The sequence below is a fragment of the Sander vitreus genome, chromosome 8 (genome assembly GCF_031162955.1).
Source record: "Sander vitreus isolate 19-12246 chromosome 8, sanVit1, whole genome shotgun sequence".
In the NCBI taxonomy this organism is placed as follows: domain Eukaryota; kingdom Metazoa; phylum Chordata; class Actinopteri; order Perciformes; family Percidae; genus Sander; species Sander vitreus.
In genome coordinates, this window is record NC_135862.1 from 991,022 (window position 1) to 993,521 (window position 2,500).

Consider the following 2,500-nt stretch of genomic DNA (forward strand, 5'->3'; position numbering starts at 1 on the left):
TGTGTGTGTGTGTGTGTGTCTGTGTGTGTGTGTGTGTGTGTGTGTGTGTGTGTGTGTCTCTGTGTGTGTGTGTGTGTGTGTGTGTGTCTGTGGGACTTTTTACACTGATCAACAGAGAAAAAGGATTTAATGTCAGCGTCAAAAAGCCACTTTAAACACGAGGGGGCTGAGCACTATTTGCAGACACTGTAACCCAAAATAAAAGGTATATTTGGTCTCTGAAATGAGTCACATAAAATATAGTTCTCCCCCGAACATGAGCTTTAGGGATGCGACTTCATTGTTGAACAGAAACAGAAATTGTGAAACGTTCTGCCATCATTTGAGATCTGTGATCTAAAGTTTCTGCAGAACTCTGCAGTTGTCTCAGAGACGTTGTGTAGCTGCTGGCGCCGCCCGGTGGACGCTTCGCAAAAACACCGTCTTAGAAATCTGAGCTGAGGACAGTCAAGATGAACAGACTGAAAGCTGCACCTCACCTGACCTGGGCCTCACCAGGCCTCACCAGGCCTCACCTGACCACACCAGACCTCACCGGGCCTCACCAGACCTCACCGGACCTCCCCAGACCTCACCGGACCTCACCAGGCCTCCCCGGACCTCACCTGACCTCCCCAGACCTCCCCAGACCTCACCGGGACTCACCGGGCCTCAACTGACCTCACCGGGCCTCACCAGGCCTCACCTGACCACACCAGACCTCACCGGACCTCACCAGGCCTCACCTGACCTCCCCAGACCTCCCCGGACCTCACCGGGACTCACCAGACCTCACCGGGCCTCACCAGGCCTCACCTTACCTCACCGGGACTCACCGGACCTCACCGGACCTCCCCGGACCTCACCAGGCCTCACCTGACCTCCCCAGGCCTCACCAGACCTCACCAGACCTCCCCAGACCTCCCCGGACCTCACCTGACCTCCCCAGACCTCACCGGGACTCACCGGACCACACCAGACCTCACCAGACCTCACCGGGCCTCACCGGACCTCACCGGACCTCACCGGGACTCACCAGACCTCAACGGACCTCACCGGGCCTCACCGGGCCTCACCAGACCTCCCCGGACCTCACCGGGACTCACCAGACCTCACCGGGCCTCACCGGGCCTCACCGGACCTCACCGGACCTCATGATTTCTGTGTTTTCTACAGACAAAACTTCTGAAAGCCACCAGGATAATTTGAAACACAAAGAAATGTATGTGTGTGTTTCTCTGTATGTGTGTGTGTGTGTGTGTTTCTCTGTATGTGTGTGTGTGTGTGTGTTTCTCTGTATGTGTGTGTTTCTCTGTATGTATGTGTGTGTGTTTCTCTGTATGTGTGTGTTTCTCTGTATGTGTGTGTTTCTCTGTATGTGTGTGTGTGTTTCTCTGTATGTGTGTGTGTTTCTCTGTATGTGTGTGTGTGTGTGTTTCTCTGTATGTGTGTGTGTTTCTCTGTATGTGTGTGTGTGTTTTCACATTACATGTCATTTAGCTGATGCTTTTAATCAAAGCGACTTACAATGTCTACATATGTCAGAGGTTGCCCACCTCTGGAGGTACTAGGGGTTGTGTGCCTTGCTCAGGGACACATTGGTTGATGCATCACAGTGGGAATCGAACCCAGATCTCTCACACCAAAGGCAGGTGTCATATCCACTGCTCCATCACCACCCCTTGTTTCTCTGTGTGTGTGTGTGTGTGTCTCTGTGTGTGTGTGTGTGTGTGTGTCTCTGTGTGTGTGTGTCTGTGTGTGTCTCTGTGTGTGTGTGTGTGTGTGTGTGTGTGTGTATTCCTCTCACCGTTGTCGATGAGGTACTTGAGGATGTCTTTGCTGGCGGCCTCCACAGCATGATGCAGCAGCGTGCAGCCAGCGGCGTCCTGCAGACGGAGGTCCGCCCCCTGCCGGTGCAGCTCTGTCAGCTGATCAACAACAACAACAACAACAACAACAATAAAGTCAGACACTTTAGGTTCAGGGGCCTGTCTCCTGTTCAGGGGCCTGTTTCACAAAAGCAGAATATATAAATCCATTATAACTGATAAAGCGAGGCTTGACCTAGTCTAATCTGAGCAGCCTGGCTTGGTGTGTTCACGAAGGCCACGCCAGACTGAGGAGGAGAGACTAGGTCAGACTGAGGAGGAGAGACTAGGTGGAGTCAGACTGAGGAGGAGAGACTAGGTCAGGCTGAGGAGGAGAGACTAGGTGGAGTCAGGCTGAGGAGGACAGACTAGGTGGAGTCAGACTGAGGAGGAGAGACTAGGTGGAGTCAGACTGAGGAGGAGAGACTAGGTCAGGATGAGGAGGAGAGACTAGGTCAGACTGAGGAGGAGAGACTAGGTCAGGATGAGGAGGAGAGACTAGGTCAGACTGAGGAGGAGAGACTAGGTGGAGTCAGACTGAGGAGGAGAGACCAGGTCAGGATGAGGAGGAGAGACTAGGTCAGACTGAGGAGGAGAGACTAGGTGGAGTCAGACTGAGGAGGAGAGACCAGGTCAGACTGAGGAGGAGAGAC

The 2,500-nt window shown here is 53.5% G+C and overlaps 1 protein-coding gene across 4 annotated transcripts in view; it reads right to left on the bottom strand.

The window, feature by feature from the left end:
* Positions 1–2,500, bottom strand: part of LOC144521733 (diacylglycerol kinase zeta-like) — a 93,466-nt gene that overhangs the window by 9,507 nt on the left and 81,459 nt on the right. For all 4 annotated transcript variants that reach the window (XM_078256307.1, XM_078256304.1, XM_078256303.1 and 1 more), the window contains one exon: positions 1,787–1,907. In XM_078256307.1, the coding sequence (XP_078112433.1) occupies positions 1,787–1,907 (121 nt within the window). The remainder of the gene's footprint in view (positions 1–1,786; positions 1,908–2,500) is intronic.